Source organism: Oculina patagonica, chromosome 5 (genome assembly GCF_052425735.1).
Source record: "Oculina patagonica isolate OP01 chromosome 5, crgOcupat, whole genome shotgun sequence".
NCBI lineage: Eukaryota > Metazoa > Cnidaria > Anthozoa > Scleractinia > Oculinidae > Oculina > Oculina patagonica.
The window spans coordinates 13044782-13069478 of record NC_135762.1 but is presented as its reverse complement, the minus strand read 5'-3'; the positions used below and the strand labels follow the sequence as shown (position 1 = coordinate 13069478).

The following is a 24697-nucleotide window of genomic DNA, read 5'->3' as shown; positions in this document are numbered from 1 at the left end:
CAAATAAAAGTTGTCACATAAAAATTACCACATTAAAATTGCTCGTGTACTGACCTGGCTTAAAACCTCAGGCGTTGATTATCAAGACGTTATCGTGGCGGTAAAATGAAAGGCAAATTGTAGGTGGAAACTTAAGCCATGAATGCGAACCAATATTGTTAAACTGACTTTTAATATTGTTTTATTTGTACCTAATTTAAATGCTATATCGTGATAATAACTAACCACTCTGATAAGCGGTTGCTATTTTCTTAATAGTATAAGTTTAAACGTATATTAAATATCTCAACATTCAAATAAATGACAATTAGACATTTTAATAAAAATATAAACGTGTTGCATAATTTTACATTATATTTAAATTATTTCTATTGAATTACCATTTTATCTTCAACGTTGGTTATTTTTAAACATGAACATGTTCTATATCTTGGTTCTATAGATTTTTATGGTGGGAAACAAATAGAAGGAAACATTTATCATTTTTCTTTTAATGGTTTGCCACAAAACAGGGCAGGAACAATCTCGCTGGTCCAGTATTTTAAAATAGAAATTTAGAACGCATGAATAAATTTAAAGCTCCCCTTACAACTAAAAAAATATTATTGAAAAATGAAATATAGATATGTTGGAATTACACGAGTGAACTACACAACATTTAGGAAAACAACCCGACAGTGTTCTCGTTTAGGTATCACAATCAGCGAAAATACGTACATTTGACAGAAGAAATTTCATTTCATGTAAACGTGTGTGTTTATATTAGCAGTTTCCCTAAGGGTAACCACGAGCTATATTGAAAATGCAAAATACTTACACCTTGTTTTGAATTCTCCGCCCGTGATACAAGTTTGGTTTTCCACAAGTCAAGAAATAAGAAGCCCGCAAAAAAAACATATCAGGAACCAATCAAATACTATATCGGGTGGCGACGACACGTTGAATTTTTCTGTATGCCAATCTCTACCAGAGCAAACGACGCAAGAAGCACGTCCGGCCAAGATCACACATTCATCATTTTTAATCGGGCCCTCAGAAGCGCAGTTAATTCGTAAGCACATTGGATATGTTTTTTATTGAATGAAAAGGTAAAAGTTGAGTTTGGCTAAACAAAGGAAAGATCAAAGCCCTGCTGATTGTGCCAATCTATTCTTATTCAACGAATCACATGGCCATGACTTCAGAGTCACCGACGCTACACAGCAATTCACTTTGGAGCGTGAATGGCTCAAATGCTACACCGCTCGACGAAAACAACTGTAAACCCTATCCAAGCGATACAAACATTACCAACGGAGTGAAAATATTCTCTTACTGTGTCCTACTGCTGCTTTCAGTCCTGGGAAACTCTGTGCTCATTGCTATCATTAAGAAGAACAAGCGAATGCAAACCATTACCAACCATCTTATTGCCAATATGGCGGTTTCCGATATACTAATAACAGTGCTGGTTGTACCGCGGAAGATCACAGAAATATTGCTTGGACCTCGTAGATGGTTAATTGACGGTCCGTTGGGTTCATTTCTCTGTAAAACTGCTTCATTCTTTCAAGACATCTCAACTGCAGTGTCAATTCTGAGTCTTGTAGCCATAGCTATTGACAGGTACAGAGGCATTGTGTTCCCGTTGCGTAAACAACTTATCAAGCCCGCTAAACTCTGTAAAGTTATAATACCGCTAATATGGATTACGTCGATGGGTCTACATGCAGTGTACTTCTATATTTTTCGGTTAGTAACAAAAGATACGAAAACATATTGCACACCTAGCTGGGCTCCCAAGTTTGATGACAGAAAGTCTCAAGAAACTTACTATCTTATATTGTTGGTTTTCTTAATCATTATTCCAACATGTGTCGTTACAATATTGTATTCTGCCATTATCCTGAATCTCAAGAAGAGCCGAATTGCAAGACTCAATGATCCTTCAAGTTTTTTCACATCGAGAAGGTTAAGGGAGGACACAAAAGTTGTGAGAATCATTATTGCAATACTTATTGCTTTCATTGTCTGTATAATCCCAATTAACGTTTTCGCTATTTTGATGTTTTTCGTGTGGTCTCCCGGACAAGTGCCTTGTGGCATTGGACACGTTGGTTTTGCAGTCCATTTTATTTTGTATTCAAACGCATCGGTGAATCCACTGATTTATTTTATACTGAATGATAAATACCGCAAGGGTTTGCTGAATATTTTAAAGGCACTGCATATCGTCAAGAGTAGGGTGGAAGTGGAGAAAAAGTCGACAGAACTTGCAACTTTGGTAGAAAGGCGAAACTGAACATTTCCAGCTTTACTTGTATAGTTTTCTGTGGTCTAATATACCTTCTTGACCGAAAGTTTAACAAATATGTTCCGACAGACCCTTCAAAGGTACTTTATGAAATAAACATAATGTAATGATGACGTATGTACAAAGTTCGCCTTGATAAGAAACGACATTTTCCAAAAGATAAGGAGACCTCAATCAAAACCTTCTGCTGCTTTCGAAAACTCACGCCTATTTCACAAAGGGATATCAGTTAAGGAGGCTCGATGTAGTTTTTTTAGACTAAGGGTGGTTGTTTTGAAAATTAAAATTACCTAGGAAGCCAATGTTCGATTTTTGCCAAAATACACCATAATGATCAAATGTAACCAAATTTTAATTTTTTACCCGTCACTTAGTCACAACGGTTACCATAGCAACGATTGACGTTTTCTTTTGTTCTCAAACAAGCTTGATTTTCTCGAAATCTAGACTGACACTTGGTGTTTATTTTTTGATATGTGAAAGTTAAGTAGATTGACTAACTGTTGACGAAATTTTAGGAAAATCTGTAAGAGCGTTTTCAAGTAAATGAAGAATGAAATTTTCAGAAAAACACCGTTTTAATATAAAATAGGCGCCTTAAAATTGTTTCGTATTATTTGAGCACAGTTTCTCTCACTGAAATATAAATACTTACACCATCAAAGACCATTAACTAAAAGCGAAAGACTTTTTGCTTTAATTTGTTAAAATATATCGACTGCCGATTGTAAGAAATTATAAGAATATACCAAAAACTTCATTCTTGATTTACTCTAAAACGCTCTTACAGATTTTCCTAAAATTTTGAGCACAGGTAGTAAATCTACTGTACTTGAACATATCAAAAAAATGAATACCAAGTGTCAGTCTAGATTTCGAGAAAACCAAGCTTGTTTGAGAACAAAAGAAAACGTCAATGGTTGCTATGGTAACCTTTGTGACAAAGTGACGAGTAAAAAATTAAAATTTGGTCATATTTGATCATTATGGTGTATTTTGGCAAAAATCGAACATTTGCTTCCTAGATAATTTTAATTTTCAAAACAACCACCCTTCGGCTAAAAAAACTACATCGAGCCTCCTTAAAGCTTGATCGCCAAAGTACGTTGTTTAACAAAACTTACTTCGGCTTCGTAAACAAGAGCCGGAGCTCTGGCGGTGAGGCGGGGGTACACGTTAATTTAAGTGAGATTTTAGGAGGATTAAAGAAAGGAAAGGAGAAACACCATCAAACAGTTGACCCCCGCGCAAGAGCACTCCAGGTTGTCCGATGACGTTTTTAGTGCCTACTTATTTTAAACTTTAAATTTTAATTTTAAAATCACACTTAATCTTTATTATTTCTTGTTTTTCCAAATTTTTCTACTCCTTTGAGAAAAACTATATCCTCCCAAAAATCCTCAAAATTCACCAAAAAATTCTCAAAACACCGCAAAGCACAGATTTGTGAAATGAGCATAGGATAAGGAGTTTTTGGTTTGCGTGAAACGCTAACGAGATATTCGCATTGAACCTACATTTAACGGTGGAAAGAGAGCTTTCACGTGAACCCCCGCCTTACTGATCAAGATACCACTCGTTTATTAAGAAACTGAAAACCAATCCACCTTGGTTGAAGACGTTGAAAGGAGCTCGTGGAGCTGAACTTTTCCAACTGAACTTGTGTATTCTTGAGTTTTCAAATACATCATTGTACGATATTTGACCGGGTGATTTATGAATACGTACCGACAGACACTGGAAAAGTACTTTATAAAATAAACGTAATGTATCGTTAAGGTTTAATTATCCAAAATGATCACGTATGTTCATCAGCCTTGATAAGAAATGCCATTTCCCAAAAGATAAGGGGACCTCAATCAAAACCTACTGCTTCCCATGATAAAAGAAAACTCGTGCCTCTTTAATTATATTTCATAAACTAAGGGATATACTTTAATCGCTAGAGTAAGTTGTTTAACAAAACTAAATTCTTATCGAATTAAAGGCGACTTTAAATACACTTATTAACGGCCGAAGAATTGGCTTTTTCGGCCACGAGTGAAACACAGCCTTAATTTATAATTTATGCACAAAGCATCAAGATGTGCATTAAAATATAAGTTCTTGTGCGATTTCACCGGAAGTTCTATGAATATGTACCGACAGACTCTGGAAAAGTACGTTGTAAAATAAACATAAAATTTAAGCTCTATCAAAAATGATTACGTAAATACCAAGTTCGCCTTGATAAGAAGAGTCCCAATGAATAGATAAGGAGACCTAAATCAAAACCTACTGCAGTTCTACTAAATAAAGCGCGCGCCTCATTAATTATATTTCATTAACTGAAGGGATATAAGCTTGATCGCCAAAGTAAGTTGTTTAACAGAACTTAATAATTATTGAATTAAAGCCAATTTTAAATCCACTAATGGGCATAAGAATCCACGCAAACCATCAAGATAACATTCGTTATTAAGGAAAAACCATACGCCTCCAATTTACCACAAATCCATCCCATTCAAACTTGAGGTCGTTGTTGGCAGAAATAAAGTCTACTTTAAAAAACGTCAGTGACTGCATGGAGCGGCGTGGCCTCCCTGCCACTACTAGATGGATTTGTCTTCGGTCGTCCCGAATTCAACTCCTCCACGCTTTGTAAATAGCCAACTGGTTAGCCTCCTGCTGGTTGGGGCTTTTAAAAGTTTATGTTCGGTTTTCAATATTTGTTTATTTGTTTACAGTGTCCACAATTAGCACAACAGTGATAAATACATTCAGTGCATTGACACTAAATAGTTATTTATTATTCTATTTTAATTTAATTGAGGTTTTGGTTGGAGCCCAGAGTATCGGAGCGGACATTTGTTTGCAAATGTCGCCTTCTAAGACAACAGCTTCCTCGCCCTTACGTTGTTTTCAATCGCAACACTACACTAGCAACGTAAGCACAAGCACAAGCTTAAGATGAGTGTGTGCCAAGTGAAAACGAACGTCGACATAAGCATAAGCATGCGAACACGATGTTTACTAGTTTCAAGGCTCCGTTCTCACGGCAAATATGGCGGCAGAAACTCACAAGTATCGAGTGTTATTGTCTCTTACTACTCTTGTGACAAAGAAAGCGAAAGCGACTACATTATTGAGGAAAACGAAACATTTGGGGTTAAAGATATTTTTAAAGAAATAAGTCATCTCCATTTCTTTTGCTACTCCAACAAAAACGATTTTGCCTTTTTTTGTCTACACTCCTCCGGATAACCTCGGAAAACTTTTATCAAAATCAACCGTGGCCTCCGCCTTCATGCTCAGACGCGGGGGAATCTCAGGGACTTTGGAACGAGTGCTTTAACGAGTGCTTTTTAAAAATTGGCTAGACACAGCCAGACGTAAACAGTTTTCTTGTGCTTATGCAGTGTTTCGTTTCCTCATCGATCACTAAGGCAAGCACAAGAAATGTAGAAGCGAAATATAGAAGTTTTCCTCATCACCGACTTCTCTCTAAAAAGGACATTGCATAAAACAACCAACAAAAACAGGAAAGGTGCTTTTTGATTATTTAAAAATACTTAAGAGCGGACGACAGGGGCAACCAGAGGCAGTTGGGTAAGTAATCTTTAGTATTAAAATCAGTGGGTGTTCATATTCCCAGTTCGCTTCATTTTAACCAATGAAAGCAATCAATCAGCATTCGGGACCCACACTTACATACAAATACATACAAATTGTATTAACCCATCCCTGATGAGGCTTTTTAGAGTTGTAAATATACTATGAATATAATAAAAATAAAAATTAATTAACATAAGAATTCCGTTAAAAGTAGGCGCTTCAAGCATTGTTTAAATTCTCTCTGGAATTGGCAAAGTTTAAGTTCGGGTGTCAGAGAGTTCCAAAGACTAACAACCTGATAGTAGAAGGTTTTCTGTCCACTAGCAGATCTGAATAGTGCGATATCAAGAGCTTGTGCGTTTCTAGTAGAGCGCTTTGACACGTCGGAGCGTTTAATGAACTGCTCAGTCAAGTAACCTGGGGCACTCCCTGCCGCTTGGAGTTTATCAAGATTACGTTCAGTTGTGTTGCTCCATACATAAGAACAATAAAAACGTTTGCTAAAAACTAAGAAATTAATAATTATAATCAATATGAAAGTCCGCGATCATACCGATCGTAGCATTGTAGCTTCATCATGTTACGTCACAACATGGCGGCCATTTCAGAAATCGGGGACTTTCGTATTCACTTCGCTTTATTCGTTATTTGTTCGGTTTTACTCGGGTTATTTACCCATAGTTCTACTATCAAGATGGCGGTCGAAGAGCAGCGTAAACGATGTGAAATGTTACTCGTACGGTGAAACAGCACTTGAAATTTTGCATCCAAATCAGGTATGTTTTCTACTTTGTCATTAAATTTTAGGCACTTGTAGATTTTTGCCATAGTCACAAAAAATATGTCGTTTATCTTTAAGCTATTTTCTTGCGATTCAACGTGTATTTATTGTTGTGCACGGCTATTAAAAAAGTGCACGGGGATATTTTGATTTTCGATGTCGGCTGTTAGTAATGGCGGCCATTTTTTCGACGTTTTTGCTTGTTTACAAGCTAAAAACGTAGAATAGGGGTTATGTGAACAAAATTTGGAACCACATATTTGTAAACTCTCAAGGGACTTTTTTAATTTCTCAAGGGACTGTTTTAATTTCTCTAGGGATTACTTTCCGCTGTGGGTGATCACTTGCGATCTCATGGAAAAAACGTGACTTGTCACATTTACAAACGTTATATAACAATTTTAAAAGTGACATGTCAGCTTTCTTATCACAACGCAAGTGTGTCTGAAAGGCGATCTATAAAAAGCGTCGCACAAACGATGGATTGCGTAACTAAAACACGAATAAATAATCACTAGCACTTACATCGTTTAAAAATTACAAAAGTCAAAAATAAACCATACCAAAAAACTCGCTCTTTTCAAAGATATTATTGAAGTTAAAACAAATGCAAGAGATGGGGGCTTCTTTTAGCTTAGGAGCGGTTAAAAATTAGGCCAAATTTGGTCGCTACATCAGCCTAGGTCGTTAGGGACGAGACCTCGCGTTGACAGAAATGTTGCATGAATCGGCTTTACAACATGCGATCGTATCTACGCAGTTCAAGTGGAATTTCAGTCAAAGACAGCAAAATTCTTTCGTATTTCATCTTCAAATATAATTCGAAAGCATACCCAGCGCGGACGAGCCATTTTTGACAAAATAATATGGCTGCATTTCCTCCGCGAAGATAGGAAATTGTTAAACTAAACTACAAAGAAACTGTAATGATAAGTTCGAAGAACAATGCACAGGATAAACCTTCGACTCATACTTCATGCAAAAACGTCGATATCTCGAAGAGACTTTGATTAATCGATGTGTTCCTAGGCGTTGAGATGGCGGATGCTGATATCCACTGGACTGCTATCGCATTGAAGGGTATGTTGTATATATTTTAGAATCCATGAACCAATTTAGAGATCTACTGCTCGTGGTTGAGAAACATTTTCCAGAAATGCCGGCTAAACCCAGTCTTTAAATAGTGAAGATTGAAGTTGAGTGTTAGATTTATCGAGTGAACTCAGTTACGAAAGTGCACTGAATTGAAGTCTATATTATACGAATCGGTCACTGAACGAATTTTTCCATATCACCGAATATACAACAATAAACTGATCTTTCACATAATATTTTCCGGAAATACCAAGTCTACCAAGACCAAGTTTCGACAATATTACTGGCACACATCCTGACATAAAATTCTGTACGTACACATTTTGGTATAACACGAATTAAAAGCCCCGCTATATTTTTGTTGTTGCCAGAAATATATTAAGCGAGCCCACAACGAAGCGAACGCCGGTGCATCAGAAATAGAAGCAAAATGTCAAGCACGCCGGTGGAATGGGGCATTCATTCTTTGTGATTTCACTGGCCATCGAAGAAATGGGAAGCGAGGGATCGGATGTGGCTTTTGAGATAAGCTACAGGTATTCATTTTCATTTCATAGTGAGAGATGTCTTCGTTTTTGATCCTAAAGACGCTTCGCATATGCAAATTAAACGTAATTTTAGCTTTCCCCTTGGGCCATCGCTTCCTGTGCAATCGAAAACTTCAATACAGTCTTCAGTGTCATTTGCAAAAGCAAAATGTATTTACTGTTGTTGTGTCTTTTATATTTTATACAGATAATTTGTTGAACAACTAAACCAGCACCGCCTTCTCCCATGCAAGGAAACGAAGCCTAAATGAAGAAAGAAGCTTGTCATATTAATGTTAATAAACAACGCTTTTCCGGTTAACACCGTTGTCTTCCTTCACTTTGTCATTTTTATTCGGGACAGTACGTTGTTGCTTAACAAACATTATTTGAGATCGATACAAAATACACATATAACTTTTGGACAATAATTTATTCGATACGTTTCTGTTTCCATTTCCACGATCTATTATGATGCAAGCATGAAATCCATTCGAAGAAATTGCTTCGTAATGTTGTTCTGTACTCTTTCCTCGCATCCTATCGCCCGCCATATTGAATTTTAGACTGTTGCTAGGCAAATAATGTCACGTGCACGAAACTTTGAGCAGCGATTGGTTAATGGTTTGTTTTGGTCGAGGTTATCAAATTTGACCAAACCTTTGCAAGTTTCTTTGGAAAGTATACAAACAAACTTGCGGATTTTGAGAAAAGGGAACCGTCGCCCTCACTCGATTTTTCCAACTTACTGTCCGTATCAGGTGACCCGAGATATTTTCTTAGACGGACACTTCCAGGCAGTTAGTGTTGGTCCCACGGTGTCCATTCTTGTCCCCAGAGCCCACATTTCCTTTATTAGCACAAAGAACGCGTACTCTGGTCATTCCGATTTTTTTTAATTTGGAAATGCACAGAGTTCCCATTTGAGCATTAACGATCGGTATGATCGCGGACTTTCACATTGGACTCCCGGGGGGTACACAAAAAAGTTTTGTACGGGGAGGCTCCGCCCCGAGCTTAACCTGCGATCAGGCGGGAGGGCATGATCTCAGGTTACCCCGAGCTCTAACCCCTTACCCTTTTATATACCATTTTGACAGAAATTGTACCCTTTTCGTATACCTTTAGGCTTTTACTGAAAAAAGGTACCCCTTTCATATACCTGAAAGACATGTACTTAATGTAGCGCTTCATAAATTAAATTATTACAGCCACGATGCATCTGTTCGAAATATTTTAAGTAAAGGACCTTTTAAAAATCTGCTTTCACCACCCTGTAAATACCGATTACACATAGTCTGACCTGATTTCATTCGTCTTCTCGTCCAGACTTACATTTTCAGTGCGACACTATAAACCATCCTAATATACTCAAACAACAACTTACCTTAACTGGCTTAGAAGGCCTTGGAACTATGTGAGACAGTTAGTGGCATATGAAGGTCAGGGTGAAGCCCGTTCTTTTCATAGGAGTCGTAGAAACCCTAACAGCTCATCTGTGGCATGTTGAGAATTCCTATGCACTCGTTGCACTAGTTTAATAGCCTGCGTTGCAGACGAACAAAACCCCGGTATAGTGCGTCTGCGAATTAGAGCACAAAAGCTTGTTCCGGCCCCCCGCGTGTTACCAGGGATTTCTATAATAACATCTGATTGGCTTTTGAATAGGGCCGTTCTTTCGTGCGTCGTAATTGGTCGAGTGCATCATGAGAAACCATAGTTACGCTTTCGACGAAGACCAGATACAAAACAAACTTGGCGGCGATCACGGCAGATCGGACCAGATCGGTGAGAATTAGCGTTTGTAGCGGTAAAAAAGCAGCCGGTTCGAACTATCTCATAAAAAAAAGAAAACAACGATAACGACAAGAAGCATACACAACTGACAAGCAAAAAGGTCATGGTATAAATGTTAAATAATCTACATTTGTCTTGTGGTGAAAGAATGTCACACAACGAACGTCCGTCATCCGTGATGAGAAGCAACACACCTTGCAACACAATAAACAGCCGGACCCGGCATTACAAATGCAGAATGCAAGTAGTAGACATCTTCACGAAAAATTTAGGACCAGAGGGAATATTTCAAAAGCTCAAAAAATATCTTGCAAATATGAATGTTCCAAGACTAACCGCGATAGTAATTACATATGACAAATGTAAAACAGAGGTGTCAAAATATCCGGGAAAAATATACAAACGGAAAGCCAGACCAATGTCTTATGGCTCTACTCAACTTTAAACGCCTCCGAATAATACAACTGACAGCATATCGAGATCCACTCAACCAATTACGGCGCACGAAAGAACGGCCCTATTCAAAAGCCAATCAGAGGTTATTATAGAAATCCCTGGTAACACGCGGGGGGCCGGAACAAGCTTTTGTGCTCTAATTCGCAGACGCACTATACCGGGGTTTTGTTCGTCTGCAACGCAGGCTATAGTTTAATTGCCACAAGGAAGAAGAACAGTCACGGTGAGGTTTACTTTACGGCATGATATGGCGACTGCGGTGGCAAAGTGGTGTGCACGTCAATGGGGATTCGCCACGCATCTTTTTCTCGGAGAACTGCATAAGACTTGCATAAGTCACACGTATGACTCGTTCAGCCAAAGTCCAGTAATACTACCACGGACACAAGGAAATGTAAATAAAAACAAATTACTCACAGCAAAGTGTTCTTTCTCCTCTTAGCTTCTCTGTCCATATTATTAATAGATTAGTTGTCTAAGGCACAAAAACGACTCATTTTTCTGCAAGTTTCTGGACTTGGGTAACCAAGCTTTTGTCGCAACGTGAGGCCCGGTTACTAAGCCGAATGCCCAGTACCCGGCCGCCCGCTTCGATCAGCATCCGAAATCTTCATTTTGGACAAGTTTCATTCCTTGCTGCTTGGATGCCAAAACTGACATTAAGAATTTGTCCAGTCGAACCTATTGTAAGCAACCACCCAAAATTTCAAGGTTACTTGCTTATGATCGCGAGTCAAGGGGGCGCTTTCCATTTAGAAAAAAAAATCCGGAAATTTTGGTGTGACTTCCCGGGAATTTCTCAACGGGAAAATGTTGTTCCATTTTGTCACAAATTTCGCCTGTGTTTGCCACCAAACATCTGTTTATGATTGTTGCTGATATGATATGTTTATGGAGGGTCCTGAAAGGGTAAAATGGGAGCTGGGATTTGCCTCTTTTTGGGCTGGGAAAATGGGATTCGTGCGCTGGGACTGGGATGTTACCACTGGCAATGGGACAAACACTTTGGAAAATGGGAATGGGATTTCTCTTCTTTGTGAGTGTGGCGCTTGCAGCGACTGGGCCAAAATGAAATCAAGACAAAACAAACAATCTTCTAGGCGTGTCGCTTTAAAGGCGTGTGGTAACGAGGTGTTAGGGACTATCTTAGGCTTGTACCGAAAGTGCTAGCACTTTTTTTGGCATTATTTGGCTTCGCGAGCATTTTTTTTTTTTTACATTTTATCCAAAAAAGCACTGCTAGCATTATTTTGGATTTTCGACTGATTATTTGTATAATTTTGTGTTAAAAAGCACAATCTGACTTCATTTATGGCGTCCAAAGATGCATTATGCCCTCATTTTAGTCAAAGGAGCCGAGGAGGCCTGGGGAATAGGTTTGATCGGTTTGATACGTCAGTGATTGTCTTCTAGAAACCCAGTTCATCACACTCCTTCCAAGATGACGTCATCCACGTTGTCATCAAGGAACAATGGAAGTCAGCCAGCCAAGGCAGAGATAGCTCGAGAGCGTACTCTGACATCAAACATTGATCGTTATATTTTATTGTTGAAAAATCTAACTAAAATCGGAAAAAAGTGAGCATTATTATGTAACCCACGAGCACTTTTTAAAAAAATTAGCATTATTTTAGCACTTTTTTGGCAAAAAACGAGCACCTCTTTTAGCATTTAATGTTTTTTTACGCTTTCGGTACAAGCCTAGACTATCTTACGGGTCGTCTTCGAAGGTGCAAATTAACCACGGAAAACCAAAGTTGCGGTTAACGGCGATTTATTGCGACGATTAAAAACAATCAACAATCAAGGATGAACGATCAACGATCGTAAACTGAAAATTAACAATATAACGAATTCTAATCAATTTAGCTGAAATGTTGCGTATAAATACATTCAAAACGCGTGCCCAAAACTACGTGCTTTAAACAACAATAATGCAACTAAAATAACAAACAAACTTGAATAAACTACATTTAAAAAGTAAACGAACGAGATTCTAACATAACAAATTGAGTGCTTTGCGAGCAAGCAACATAAACACTGTTACATCGACCTCTGACGCCATTTTGTTTACAATATGGCGATGAAAACTTGGTTGCGGTGGGCCTGGAACTGGTAGAGATTACCGGGAAATGCAAATGAACGCGAGCAACCAGTCGGGACGTTCCAACCGGGAAAACGGGACTACCTTTTGAGCAGTTCCACTTTTTCCGGGAATTTTCCAGTCGGGTAAACCGAAAAAACGTTTTCCATTTACCCCCAAACCGGAATTTGCGAACAAATGGAGAGCGCCCAAGATCTCGAGAGGGCACAAATGCAACCAGCCTCGTTCCCAGGGCATCTCTCCTTTTCCTTCTTTGTCAACAAGGTTGAAACGCATCCGTAAACCCAGAGACGCTCTATTCAAGGACACATCTTAGACTATCTGGCAATTCGAGAGATTTTAGTGCTTTTTTCAAGTTGCTTTCTTCTAGCGGTGTACTGTCACAATGAACCGGCTATCGAACATCAAAATAAATTGCACTCATTAAGAGCAAACTCTTAGATGTTATTTTGTTTAATATTGGCAGCAAGGCATTTCGTTACCCCTGAGTAATTGGCACAAGTGGTAGGGCCGGATGCCAAGTTTTAAACAATAGAAAACGTTAAACCATCAGTCCTAAAGTGGTCGTGGTCACCTATCGGAGGTAGTCGCCTTTCTCTCATTCTGCCGAAATTTATTTCTCCGATAGCTCTTGCCTTGATCATGAGTCCCCCACCCCACTCCCCGCCAAGCGACATTGCTATCTTCGCACGCGAATGACTGCCAGCCAGCAACGAGACACAACACGAGTAGCGAAAAATAATTTAATAGACAAATATTATATACACTTCATTTCGATTTACTGCTTCCTGACTTGTCTCGAGAGAAAAATGGATACTCATTGAATTTACTCAGTTCCCAATTTCGCATGGATTATACACCATTGTCGATTGTATATTACTGTAACATTGTTCTTTTTTGTTTGTTTTGTTTGCTTGTTGCATTTGGCTTTTAAGAGAAATGCAGAACACGCGGTTGCCATTCACTTCATAAAAATAATTGTCTAATTTCTCGTTCCTATAAAATATCGGTTGGTTGCAATATTTACATAATTCAAAAACCCTCGATCGATTTCCATGTGTAGCCCCTATATAAAGATCCCAGTAGTCTATTCACCTGTCCTTTGAAAAACAAATATACGAGTTTCTTTCAACTAACAGTGACTCGTATGTAAATACAAACATCTTGTCGCAAACATTTAGGATTTGTTGCCTAAAGCCCGGTAATTCAAAACAGGAATCTTGATTATTAGCTTTATATGTTCCAAGTTACAAAACATTGTATTTCCTGGCCTCTCACTTACGACTCCTAAGCTCTAACTATCTTTAACAATTACTTTTTTGGGGGGGCGGGGGGAGGGGGGGTGATTGTGGGTGTGGGGGAATGATTGTGGGGGTAGGGAGGGGGGCTGGAGAAGTAGGCTACACATTGTGGGGGGCGAGGCTTCGTCAGTTAGTCTTCTTCTACACACTGTCCTTCTCTCATTCCCATGCACTCATTTTAAACCGTGTTCAAATGCAATTATACAGTTGCTAAATAACCTTGAAGCTTTGATGTCAGTGGGATATACGCTTAGTGCAGTAAGTTGAAACTGGAAATGCTGTTAATAATATCCAAAAAACAATTTTAGGTGATCATTCTCATACAGGTCTACAGGTCTTTATCGCGCCCAGTGGCGCACAGGACAAGAGAAACAAGTTAAATCTCGTTTGATAGGCACTTCAAATACCCTCTGGTACTTCGCTGGCCGTTGGCAAGCAAGGCCACTTTTCAGTGCGATTCCAACGCTTGCTCATCGAACTTTCCAATTTAATCAGACATTCTGCCAGACATTCATTCGTTAAAGCAACGCTTCTAGCTCTTTATAAGGTCTATCCCGTCGTTGTTTGACCGAGCCACTGCGCCGATTCTCTGCTCGTTTGATGATTTCAATCAGCCTCGGTTGAATGACTCCAAGAAGCGGTCGGCCGCACGGGTCGCCGCACCAGCAAGCCTCCATTAGCGTCCAACATTCGTCGTCAAAGTTCGCCAAGCGCTCGGGTCGGACGCCGCGCCGAACAGCCGACCACAAGTGGTCTTTACTTGCACACTGCTCGAATGTTAAGGGAAGACGAACCGTCCCGGCGCAAATGTACCAGAACAGGATCCCGAACGCGTACACATCCACGCTGTTGTCATAGCGACCGGAAAAGAGTTCTGGGGCCATGTGAATGGGTGTGCCTACAATGGAACCAGACATCATGGCCTCTGGCTTGCAGAATCCCAAGTCAGTTATTTTACCACGGTTCTTGGCATCCAACTAAAAACGAAGAAAACCCTAGTATTATCTACAGTATCAAGGCTAGGAGATTTGTCCTCTTACTCAATACACTTTTAGAACAACTGCGAGTTCTTAATCGTCATGCTCAAAATGGGCTCTCTTTTCACAAACATAAAGCATTGCCAAGTATCTCTTCCATCCATTTAACATTCTTAAAGTAACATAACAAAATTTCCCTTGCATTTGCGCGTGATTAACTCCGCATGATCAAAGTGTGTTATTCAGCATGTGTGGACCAACAACCGAATTAACAATAAGTACATGTAACATTTTGACCGCATTGGAGAACTAATGACAAACAAGGGATTACTTCTGAGCGGATGATTATTTTTCCGAGTGAAGTCATCATCCACAGACTGTATTCATCTAAAGCAGGATCAAACGACAGCGAGAGTTAACAAGAGCCAAACAGAGTTCAAACTCTCACTCTCATTTGACCACCGCTCTCATCGAATTTGAACCTGTTCACAGTTTCAAGAGAGTCAACAAGAATTCGTCCTTGTTTAAGAGCCAAACTGACTCTCGACTCGTTAGACTGCACGATGATAATAGTTGATGAAAATTGAAGAAAACTGTTCTCATACTGTCATCCATCAACTCTCCCTGACTCTAGTTATCATGTAATTCAGCCATTAAGTTAATGTCTATATACACACCAGCACATTCTTCAGTTTGATATCGCGGTGCACCAGACCCTGGCTGTGCAGAAACCGGATACCCTCCACCACATCAAGAGCAACCAACAGCCTGCCTCTATAGTTGAGCCCAGTCTTGATCCCCTGATACAGGTCCCGCTGTAGCCTGTCCATGACCAGCAGGACAGCTGGGGAGCTGCCTCCACCATAACTATAGTCAATCACTGACCCAATGATGGAGACAACGCGACTGTGTTTGGGTATGGACCTGATGAAAGGAAAACAAAACAGTTTTGGTTAAATATAACACACCCTGAAAAAAATCTTTCCAATTCTTATTTAAGTAAAGCAAGCCGGTAGCGTAGATGCAGTCGGGCTAGTAATGTTGTACGTCTTGTAGCCCGTAGGCTAGAAGAAATTTTGAGTTACAGTTAGACTATTTTAAATCCTGTAGTCAACAGAAGGCTTGTCCTTGTTCAGTGTAACAGAAGTTTGTATGTAAAATTAGTTTTTAAAGAAAAAATGGCATATCCAGTATATATCGTGTACATGTACTATGCATTGTTTGGTTGTTGATTTTTTGTTTGCAATAAATCATGTTAACTATAATGCTATGTTATTATGGTGGTCTGTTACAAGTACATGTATTAACTTTTACACTCCCAAGCTCGACATCAAAATTCTGTTAACTGTGTCATATCTCATAAAATTGGTATTCAGTGCCTTAATGCAATTATGTATTTCGAATAATATTAATAACTCAAGGGGATCACAGAACTGAATAAAATATAATTAAAATGCAATAAAGACATTTCTTGTCAGCCTCTTAGCAACTTGTAATGAAATTTGATATTGATCAAAAGGGTACTCGGGCTGGTAAACTGTCAAAGCAACATGACAAAATGATGAAGGGGAGTTAGGGGTAGGTTAAGTCTGCGTCAAGCCTAGTGGCCCGGAGTTTACCCCAGTTTGACTATTTCGGAAGCATAAAGCATCAGGGAGTATTTCTACTCCCCCTTGGATGGGATGCTAGTCCATCGCAGGGATACCTCCCAGCATTAAATTTGCTGGCACCCATTTATTCTTCTGGCTGGAGAGAGGCACTAAGAGAGTAAAGTGTCTTGCACAAGAACACAACACACCCCGGCCAGGGCTCAAACAAACCATTAGGACACCATGTGCCTCCCACAGAGGAGGAAGTGGGGAGGAAGGTAACATTACATTAGATTAGCATTGCACCCAAGAAGGTACTTTTATATCAAATTAGTATATACCACACAAGTGAATAGTGCTTTTCGCGCACGCTGATTGGTTAACTCGGAGGTGATTAGCAAAGTAGCAGCTAAAGAATAAAACAAACTGCCTTCGCGCGTCACTTTGTTTACCGTAAGTGATGTTTAGGTCCCCTTGTTATTCAACTTGTGTGGTATATACTAAAACAATTATTCATCTCAGTGTCAGTGAACGTGGTGGATATTTACCTCGCCGCTTCGCAGCCCAGTAAATATCCACCACCATTTACCTCCTTTTCAGTGAATAATTGAAGGGCTCGGTGCAAAAAGGCGGGAGTGATTTTGGCCGAAAACAAACATGGACAAAACGACTCCAAATTTCGCATGTTAGTTTGTTTACATGTGCTAAACATTGTCCTGCGTTTCACTTTGCTAGTCTTTCCTTTGTTTCCGAAAAAAAAAAATGCAAAAGACAAGATTTTGCTGGCGGCCTCTTCAGGACTTTTCTTTCACAAACGATAAACAAAGGAAACCTTTTGTTCCTCAAAACAATGAAACCAGCTAAAGTTTTGGGATTACAGGCCTAGCCCTAACGCAAAAGCTTAACCCGAACACAAAAGCTTAACCCTAGTGAAAAAGCTTAAACCTAACCCCAAGGGTTAGGGTTAAGGTTTGAGGCTAGGGTTTCATTTCAAATTTAGGGTTAAGGGCTGCTGAACCCTAACGAAAAAGCTAAACCCCAAGGATAAGGGTTAGGGTTAGCGTTTCAAGTTAAGTTTAGGATCAGAGTCAGCCTTAACACTTAGATCACGCTTTTCGTGCAGAAGCTTTCACGCCAGTTTGCTTGTGGCTAGGTTTGAATGCAGTACCCTTGCGGTTAGCTGCTTTTTGTTGTTTCAGGCAAGACTATTCTAATCTGTTACCGTTAGCTGTAATTTGAGGTGAAAGTGAAATAAAGATTGATTGTTGTGATAGACTGATTGATTGAATATGTTTGCTGGTGTTTTCACTTTATACTAGTTGTGCTTTTAGTTAAGTGCTGCCGGCTTGCTCTCACTTCTATCTCCACTCCTTTATACATCATCACACATCTACAAAATCCCGCGAAAACAAGATAAACTTCTGAGGTTTTCGTTCGCACGAATCGACAGATTGATTGATGAATATTTAATGAGGCCACACAAAAAATTTTGCGAAGGGAAGGTGCCCTGCAAAACATCTAAAGAACTTTTTAAAGTCTAAAACCAGTTCGCTTCTCAGCAACTTTGTCGCTGCAGCACCTAAGGGGACACTTCAAAACTCATGCTGACATAGTTCCCGACAAGAGATCTGTGTTTTTAGACTTTATTTACCACTTGGCTCCGCCGGCCTTTGTCAGACAACTTTCTCTTGAACGCTGAAAAGCACTATTGTACAATACAAAGGCCGAACATCTCTCATTTCTTCGAGAAATGCTGTGGGACTTACGGGTTTTCAGACTTAATGATGTACTTCAACTGCCAAGCGGACGCACTAGCGCTCAAACGAACCAGTAGTTTATTTTCCTAAGAAAAGCGCCATTTTTGTCTCTGTACTTGAACCACTAACATGTGACTTAAGACGTCACAATAGAATAGCGAGTCCCAGTCCCTCGCTGCCACCGCCTGGGAGCAAATTAAATATGAGAAACATGGCGGTCAGCAAAGTTGGTTTCTGAAAAGCTGTTTTTACATCCCGGACGACTGTAATAAAGTGCCTCGAGGGAAGATTTGCACACGTGATGGGTAGAAATATGTCTAGTACTGGATTACTGTGGACAATGTAAGTTACAAAATCTTTTTTTTTTTTGCATACGTTATTTTTCGAAAACAAAGGAAAGAACAACGAAATGAAACACAGGACAGTAGCTAGTGTTAAGCACACGTAAACAAATCTGCATGCGAAATTTGGAGCTGTTTCGATAATGTTCATTTCAAGGGAAAATCACTACCACCCTTTTTGCACCGAGCCCTTCAATTGTTAATTACGAAAACCAGAATATGCCCAGAAAGTGTGGAACAGTGCTCCAAGAGTGACTTTACCCTAACAAAGTCACTGTTACTGAGAAATGTTAACAAAAAAAAATAGATTGAAGCAAATGTGGAATCCTGATATTTTGAATGTCTCAAAAGGGAAATGAAAATTGGAAATCAGGAAGTTTGAGAAATCAGGCAAAGATAGCAGCGCTCATCTTTCCAAGGGAAACAACTTTTGGGTTGAGTTCTAGGAAGGTTAAAGAAATTGAGGGTTTGAGAAATCAGATTCTGCCGTAAACATACACATACTATACCTTGTGTAGAAAAATTCCAAGGCCAAATCATTCCAATGCTTATCATCAGGAGGGACAACGGATTTGATAGCACATGGGCTGTGGCCCGCATAACGTTCACATGAGTACACAACTCCATACTGTCCCCTCCCAACTTCCCGACCCATCTGAGGCATTCCATAGACAACAATATCTCTCAGTGAAGTACTTTCCAGAGCAAGTCTGGCAATTTTGGGAGCATGGCATTTGCGCACTCTCATGCGTTTCTCCTCAGTTTTTTCAAGTCTTCCACAGTGATGTGCTTCAAGTATTCTCAAGGATGTTGAAAAGGCCTCGTGCGATTTCTGGAGTCGCATTCTGAACTGCAAGCATATGTGTCTGGCTAACCGTGTTTCACTCAAACTGGTAAGCATGTCTTGAGCTACTTTTTTTTTCCAGGCACCATCAACCTTAGGAGGGGCTTGACCAGGAAGACTTTTGAGGGCTTGCTTCATTTTCTCCCACAGAAGTCGAGCTAGTGATGAACTAGCTCTCACTGTAACCTCAATTTGGTATGCTGAGTCTAACACCTGTCAGAAAAAAAAAACAAACAGGAAAATTAAAACTTAACAGTTCCGCTAAGAAATAAGCATCCCAAAATATACTCAAAATACCTGTATGCTTATGCGCATATGCGTATATGTGTATACTCTGCATGTACGCATATATATATGCATAAATAGTATGTACGAGCCAGCTTATAAAACTGTTTTTTCTTTTCTTTATAATAATTGTTCTTTTTTCCAGTGGCTTGTCATTGCTCCATCTAACATCTAATACAAGGAAGACCGCGAATCGTGCCATGCCAGACATACAAAACATACCCAAAGATTAACAAAAATGTAAAACGTGTTTCCGTTACGTTACAATAATCGCATCGCAACTGACTTTCGTTTAATACACAATGCAGGGCTGTCATTAAGGGCCATAACCCACAGCACCGGTTACAGCTGAGTTCACTCGATGTTACGAGTGAAAGTGTTGATTTGTGTTGTGTCACACTTGCGTACAGAGCGAAATGATGATACGGGTGAAGACTTCAATGTAATGGCTGCTTAAAAACTCAAAGACAGCCCTGCAATAAATCATTAAAACCTGTCATCGGCTTTTCACTGCAAAAAGAAAATTTTCTTTATTCATATGAATCACTGTTTTAATTTATCCCAAAGTACTATTAGTTTGTTTGTTTTCTCCACAAAAGTATGAACAAGAGGGTGCGTAAACTAGCATTGTGATTGGTTTGTTCTTCTGCCTGCTTCTGCTTGTGGCTCTGACAATAGATACTTTTCGGGATTGTAAGCAACAGAGTCATAGGTGGGATAGGAAGAAAATGGAAACACTCCAGTGATTCCTTATGACTCGGATTCAGTCAAGTAACCACTTTGCTTATGCCTCTGATTTTCAATATTTCCTAGGTCTAATGTAAGTGCTCTTACAACTCCAATTACTACTCCAACTCCATCACTAGTGAAAACCCAGTCTTACAGTACATTTCTTTGAGATGATCCGGATCAGGATCAGTGATACGGGATCACTCAGATGATGGTGCATCAAAGGAACCGGCAAATCTGCTCTGGGTAAGGATTCGCCAGTTTCTTTGATACACCATCATCTGAATGATCTTAGATCACTGATCCTGATCTGGATCAACTCAAGGAATGCACCCTAAGAGAAATATTCAATTAACAACAATAATTCTTAATAATGGCTGAAAGACTACAACCATATTTGGTTGTCGGAAAAAAGGACAAAAGTGCAAGCGACAAGACTGAAAGGTACTTCTCTGTTGTTGGGTAGAAGAAGAGAGCTACTGCATGTGCTGAATACTAATAAGATGGTGACACGACAAATACGAATTTGCACTGACGTTTTCTTTCTCTTCTGGCATGTGGAAACGAGGTACTTTTAGCCACGCTGACTTTTAGAAGAATTTTCAAAACTCAAAGACACGCGTCAGTAAAAGTAAAGCTACAGAAAAAGACCTCCTGAGAGAAAAAAACAAAATCTTCTTGAGAAAAAATACAAACTTGTACATTTCCTCTTGGCCAATATGCAAAATTCAAATAAATACCCAGACCACCTTTTGGTCTTGTCGTGTGCACTTTTGTGCTTTTTTCCGACAACCTTCTTGGAATTAGCTGTACTCACATGACTAAGTGATGATGTTGCAGACTCCCCATTATCATAAACCCCTTCCCTGTCCATCTTTTCTAAGCTTTCAATGCACCGCTTCAGAGTTCCAACAAAATTGTCTTGGAGATACTTTACTGAGCTGATCAATCCTTCTGCTACAGAATTGTTTATTCTTGCAAGAACAAGTTCCTGAATCACTGTGGTGCAGTATTGGAGATCTTTGGGATTTGCTAGCTCACCATCTGATGAGACCTTTATTCCACCAAAGTTCAGATCTTCAACTTCTTTTAAAATTTCTGGTGATAGTGAGCATATTGCGGTGTGTATAAGTTCTTTAATTTCTTCCTGCTTGCGAGTTGCACTTTCCATCAGTGCCTTAAACAGATCTTCCTCCTTCTCCCTGGCATAATCCAGTCTTCGTGGGGTGATAACCATATCACGTGCCATGTCAAATGCTGTAGTTATGAACATTCCTAGAACTCTCACATGAGCTTCGTTCAGGACTGTTGCAGCTGAGACCACATTGTATTTGAGCACTTGCCGCACAAAGAGCAGAAAACATGGAAAAAGTGAGAAGTCTTCTATTAGATTTGACTTAGGTCGTGCAGACATTAAGATGGTATTGTTTGTCAGCTCATGGTTCTCAGGCACTTTGCAATCGTCTTCCTCCAATGACAAGTACTCTAACTCACAAAGTTGCTCAAACAGTCTTGTCTTAGTGGCCTTTCCATTTTGTTGAATGTTCATCTTTGGTTCACTGTTAATGATTCCCTGGTCCATGGCCTGAATGATGTCATTACGAGCTGATTCTGTCATGGACTCTGTAAGCTCGGCAGGTGGAGTTCTATTACACTTGACAAAGAAAACAGCCATGTCTGGCGCTAGAGCCTTCACTTGTAGGAGTTCTTGCTTGTCCTGAAAGTGATAAAATTAATTGTACAAAAATGTAATGATAATAATCTAGTTCTATAAATTTTCCAACATAAAAAAAAAACATTCTCCTGTAATGTTGCAAGATTGTGAAATGATCTTTCCCGAAAGACTTGCAAGGAGCTTCTTTATGGCATATCATTGGTCAATAGTATAACCACATTGACACATGGGGTCAATACAACGTGCAAGGCAGCGAGGCATGTGATCCATTTCAGTTAGCCTAAATAGCACTTAGGTTAGCCTTAATGGCACTCCTGTTAGCATATATAGCACACCGGTTAGCCTACTGTTAGCTTTGGTAGCTTGTGTAGCCTTTTTATTTGGAGTAGGGATTTCTGCCTGGCATGTCTCGCTGCCTTGCCTCGCATGCCTCACTGTCTTGCCTCACACACCTCCCTGCCTCGTACATTTGTAAGACTCTGTCACATGTTTAAATAAAGGTGCGAAAACTGTGAATTTCTTTCCACTCCAAGCCAAACTTGGTTTGTTTTCCTTGAATTAAGAGGGTTGTTTGTTTGTCAGATTTTAACAAAACTTGGCTAAAATGTCCCTCAACTATTAACGTACCAAAGTGTGTGTGTGGCTAGGGAAATTAAAACATTTAATTTTTCTTTTTAATGTCCTGGTGTGTAACAACAACAAAATAATTTTCTATTGCCTGACTTCAAAATAGACATTCTTAGTAACCATGAAAAAACCTCAAATAATTTGTTAGCCTGTTACATGTATCTTTTGAGTGATATAGTCTAGTCTGTTTGGCTGTCCGTGGTAACATAACGGCTGGTAATTCAGTTAAGCATTACGCTGTCAGTTTTGCATTAATGGGATTGCGCGTGTCAAAACAAAATGGTTAAAAATATTATAATTTTTGGATTCTACATTTTTTTGCTTTACAGTGATATATAGCCTTCTGTGATTTCTTTTAAAGTACCGGTAGTGCACATTTTCCCAGAAATATTTTGTTGATAGTAACCTAACCCTGTGTGTCTCACACATGTAGGTTACAATTGCATCATATGGATCAAGGTGTTCAACATTGTTCATTTGTTCTAGACAATCTATTGCATACACACAACAATTAACTATAAATTATGTGGAAATCCATGCGGTTCTAATGACTTGATCATTTTTCATATTTATGATTGTTATTAAAAGCAAAACCTCACAAGAAAGGGCAACCACAACAACTCCATTTCTAAACAATAAGCAAACACATGCAACCAACAAAAACAACATAGCCACATTACATAATTCGTACAATCAACAAGGCGTTCGAGCGTCTTGTCTCGCTGTATCCCAGCCAAGCCTTTTCAGGGGAATTTTCTTTCTTCGAGTTCTTTCGAATGCAAGAGAAAACGTATCTTCGCATGCGCGGACGAAATCAACATCTCAAACAATGAATTCGTGTAAATAGAGTTTTGAATGGATTCTCGCTTTTCAGTGTACCTACCTTTTCAGTCAAAATATCGAATTCTATGGCGTAAAGAATAATCGGAAGTACATCTTCACAACAGGCACGGAAGATATTTTCCACATCCCCTTCGTGATTGCTCGGCGAGCAAACAAGTTCTGCCCCAGCTTTCAACAACGGATGACTCAATGAGACTTCAGCTACTGCAGTAGCCATCGCTGGGTCGTCTTTTTGCATCTCATTCAATTCAAGATCTGCTCTCGGAACACACTCCCACGAGCCTTCATATGCGTCCAGGTTCGCCGCCAGTTCAAAACTATCCGGCAAAACGAGACTCACATTCGAAATGTTGCCGTACTTTATCCGAATCATTCGCCATGATGTTCGACTGTCGAGTTCTCCGACCACGGGAAGAACCGGTTCTCCTAGCAGCTCGTTTATCACGCAGACTTTAGCGAAGCACGTCTGTCCGATTACAATGATCGTTGGGGGTTTCTCGCAGACTCTCGATAAAGACTGATACTCGTTTTCGGGAAGGTATGCCGACAAGACATCTTGGCTAAACTGCCCCGAATCTTGAATTTCCTGGAAGTATCGATTCGTGTCTCGTTTTATCTGCTTTAGTAGCCTTGAATGCTCCTGAAACTTGCTTATCTCGTAAGGAAGGTTCGCAGCCATCATAGAAGAAGAAGGCTACTAATGAATTGAACGTTAGCTACATTTTTCCAAGTCCCAACGCATCCTCAAAGTTCGGACGAGTTCCAATTTGACTCTTGCTCCAGTTAAGTTGAGCAATTTTATTTTGCGACCAGTCGATCCTGTCTAGAAAATTCGTCAACCAATCAAAAGCTCTGTACCCATATATGGGCATTGGTTTCCTTTGTCTCGATCCTCTTCGTTAAAGAGATTGCGTGATGCGTGACATCAATGACGAAAGGAGCCATCAACACATCAAGTGAAAGACGATTAATCTCCACATAAAGATAGATCTAGAACTCAATAGATCGTCGTTATTCCAAGAATTAGTCTGCACACGTTATGCTTAATATCATTAGTAAATCACGTGAGGGAAATTATTAAA

At 39.5% G+C, this 24697-nt stretch overlaps 2 protein-coding genes and 1 long non-coding RNA gene across 3 annotated transcripts; 2 read left to right on the top strand and 1 right to left on the bottom strand.

The window, feature by feature from the left end:
* Window positions 1-1129: 1129 nt before the first annotated feature.
* Window positions 1130-2406, top strand: LOC144654241 (QRFP-like peptide receptor). Its single transcript, XM_078514325.1, has one exon. It carries the CDS (start codon window positions 1169-1171, stop codon window positions 2279-2281), a length of 1113 nt encoding a protein of 370 aa, XP_078370451.1. The 5' UTR covers window positions 1130-1168; the 3' UTR covers window positions 2282-2406.
* Window positions 2407-6576: 4170 nt separating this feature from the next.
* Window positions 6577-8612, top strand: LOC144654248 (uncharacterized). The gene is made up of 3 exons (XR_013570884.1): window positions 6577-6663; window positions 7698-7748; window positions 8135-8612. It is a non-coding gene; the product is annotated as an uncharacterized LOC144654248 (long non-coding RNA).
* Window positions 8613-13376: 4764 nt separating this feature from the next.
* LOC144655589 (dual serine/threonine and tyrosine protein kinase-like) lies at window positions 13377-24417 on the bottom strand. Its single transcript, XM_078515877.1, has 5 exons — window positions 23656-24417; window positions 21288-22187; window positions 19122-19669; window positions 15603-15849; window positions 13377-14925 (listed from the first exon to the last, which is right to left on the bottom strand). Exons 1-5 carry the CDS (start codon window positions 24295-24297, stop codon window positions 14467-14469), a joined length of 2796 nt encoding a protein of 931 aa, XP_078372003.1. The 5' UTR covers window positions 24298-24417; the 3' UTR covers window positions 13377-14466.
* Between the last annotated feature and the right edge of the window lie 280 nt (window positions 24418-24697).

What these genes read in the sequence shown, in the direction of transcription:
- LOC144655589 (XM_078515877.1), bottom strand. Translation starts at nt 24,297, where the DNA reads ATGATGGCTGCGAACCTTCCTTACGAGATAAGCAAGTTTCAGGAGCAT. An exon ending in CAACATCATCACTTAGTCAT is followed by an intron (nt 19,670 to 21,287) that starts GTGAGTACAGCT and finishes TTTTTCTGACAG; the next exon opens with GTGTTAGACTCAGCATACCA. An exon ending in TTGGAATTTTTCTACACAAG is followed by an intron (nt 15,850 to 19,121) that starts GTATAGTATGTG and finishes TCCTTTCATCAG; the next exon opens with GTCCATACCCAAACACAGTC.
- LOC144654241 (XM_078514325.1), top strand. Translation starts at nt 1,169, where the DNA reads ATGGCCATGACTTCAGAGTCACCGACGCTACACAGCAATTCACTTTGG.